The sequence below is a fragment of the Austrofundulus limnaeus genome, unplaced genomic scaffold (assembly GCF_001266775.1).
Source record: "Austrofundulus limnaeus strain Quisiro unplaced genomic scaffold, Austrofundulus_limnaeus-1.0 Scaffold1488, whole genome shotgun sequence".
NCBI classification, from domain to species: Eukaryota; Metazoa; Chordata; class Actinopteri; order Cyprinodontiformes; family Rivulidae; genus Austrofundulus; species Austrofundulus limnaeus.
Window position 1 is genome coordinate 11588 of NW_013953890.1, and position 1918 is coordinate 13505.

The 1918-nt window shown below is 44.3% G+C and overlaps 1 protein-coding gene across 1 annotated transcript in view; it reads right to left on the reverse strand.

Moving 5' to 3' along the window:
- Positions 1 to 1918, reverse strand: part of mansc4 (MANSC domain containing 4) — a 7673-nt gene that overhangs the window by 1872 nt on the left and 3883 nt on the right. Inside the window, exon 3 of the mRNA XM_014032587.1 lies at positions 448 to 1162. Coding sequence (XP_013888041.1) covers positions 448 to 1162 — 715 coding nt within the window. The remainder of the gene's footprint in view (positions 1 to 447; positions 1163 to 1918) is intronic.

Consider the following 1918-nt stretch of genomic DNA (forward strand, 5'->3'; position numbering starts at 1 on the left):
TTTAATTTGTAAGTTAAATATTTAGTTTATAAACTATGACATTTATAAATGTATGAATCATATGGTGAAAAACTGACTTTGAAAAATAAATCTGTTCTTTTTTTCTTATAAAAGGCTAAATAAAACAAAGATATTGGTGTAATTTTGACTAACTTTACAAACCCACAGCCCTTCAGTAAACGTGTCTTTGGCAGATTTGTTGTAGACTCGTCCAAACTTCCAGGTCCGTTTCACCTTTTCTTTTACTCTTTATAAACTTACATATGAGCGTTATAAAGCAGACTGAGTGTCACTAAAACAAGCAGTTTGTAAAAATGATCAACATTTCTGAAACTGTTCATTTCTCATGTAGTTGAAGTGAAATGTTTCCTGGTGTTTAAAGAAATAAAAGATGAACCATGTTTGGTCCATGCCCCCCCTCAGCAGTTCTCTCTGACCAGCACATACTTCATCAGCCGCATGGAGCCTTTCTTCCCTCTCCACGACGTCCGGTAGCGGCCCATCCTCCTCCTCTGACCCCTCCAGGTGGCCACCAGCAGCACGGAGCAGCAGCAGCCCAGCAGGACCGTGACGCAGACGGACACTAAGACCAGCACGGTGTGCGCGGCCACCTGCCACCCGGGTCCCAGCTCGCCCTCCACCCCCTGACCCCCTGCAGTCTGGTTCCTCTGGAGGCCGGCCTCGCTGCTGCCTGTGGAGCTCAGCCGAGTCCAGGTGGGTCCAGTGCTGCTGGGCGTGTCGTGGTGGGCCGGGGTTGGATGGAGGCTGGAGATGAAGGGAGCTGTAGCAGAAACGTCCAGAGGAGTCTGGGAGTCGGGATGGCCAGCTGGGACACCGGTGCTGACCGTGGAAGGTGTGGTGGAGTCCGGTGAGGATGGAGAAGCAGACACGTCACTTCCTGAAGACGGTGATGTTTGTCCAGAGGGAGAGGAGACAGATGTGAGCTGACAGGTCCTCTGTGCCGGGGTGGTGTGCTCTTCTCTGGCTGGAGTCCCAGGCGTCGGCGGGGAGGTGGAGGTCATCTTCTCAGGAGGAGGATGGATGAGCTGCCGCTTGTCGGGGGGCAGCGGCTCGGAGGCGTTCATCCGGCTGAAGTGGTGAGGTAACACTCGAACGTTGGACGTGAAGTATTTCCCAAACACCAACAGATCAGGGTCCACTCCTGAAACACCAAGACATTTTTCTCATTCTTTTACCTCTAAAAGAAAGAACAGTGTTGTTTAAAGCAGAGGTTCTCAAACTGGGGTTCCAGGACCCCCAGGGGTCCATGGGCCCTATCTTTGGGGTCCTCCAAAAATTTCAATAAAGTTTTATTTTGGATTTTATTTGAAAAAGGAATATGGGTTAAAATACACCAGTAAAACAAACATACCAAACCAAACAAAAACAATATTCTCTTAGTATTTAGGGGTTAAAATGACAGTAATTTTTTTCTAAAACAGTACGGGGTTTATGAGGGGGTCCTCAGACCCAAAACGTTTTAATCCCTGGTATAAAGTACCTCAAAGTGATAATTGAGTAAAAGCACAAGTATCTTATCATAAAGTCTTCTCTAAAAATATTACTTGAGTAAAAGTCTTAAAGTATCTGATATTTTTTGTACTTAAGTATCAAAAGTAAATTTCTGACACAAAATCTACTTAAGTATTAAAGTAAAAGTACTGAGTAAAAGTGAGCGGTTAGATTTTCCAAAATGACATTTATTGGGAGGTGACTTCTCCAAAAACTATATTTTCTAACAGCGTGCAGCTGTGATGGGTTGTGTACAAGCTAATAGTGTGTCAGAATGGTATATATTTATACTTCTCATCCAAACACAATTAAATTCACTCTATAGGAGAGTAGGGGTGTAAGAAAATATGATACACTGAAATATTGCGATATTTCATTTCCTGATACTGTATCAATATTCTAAAGC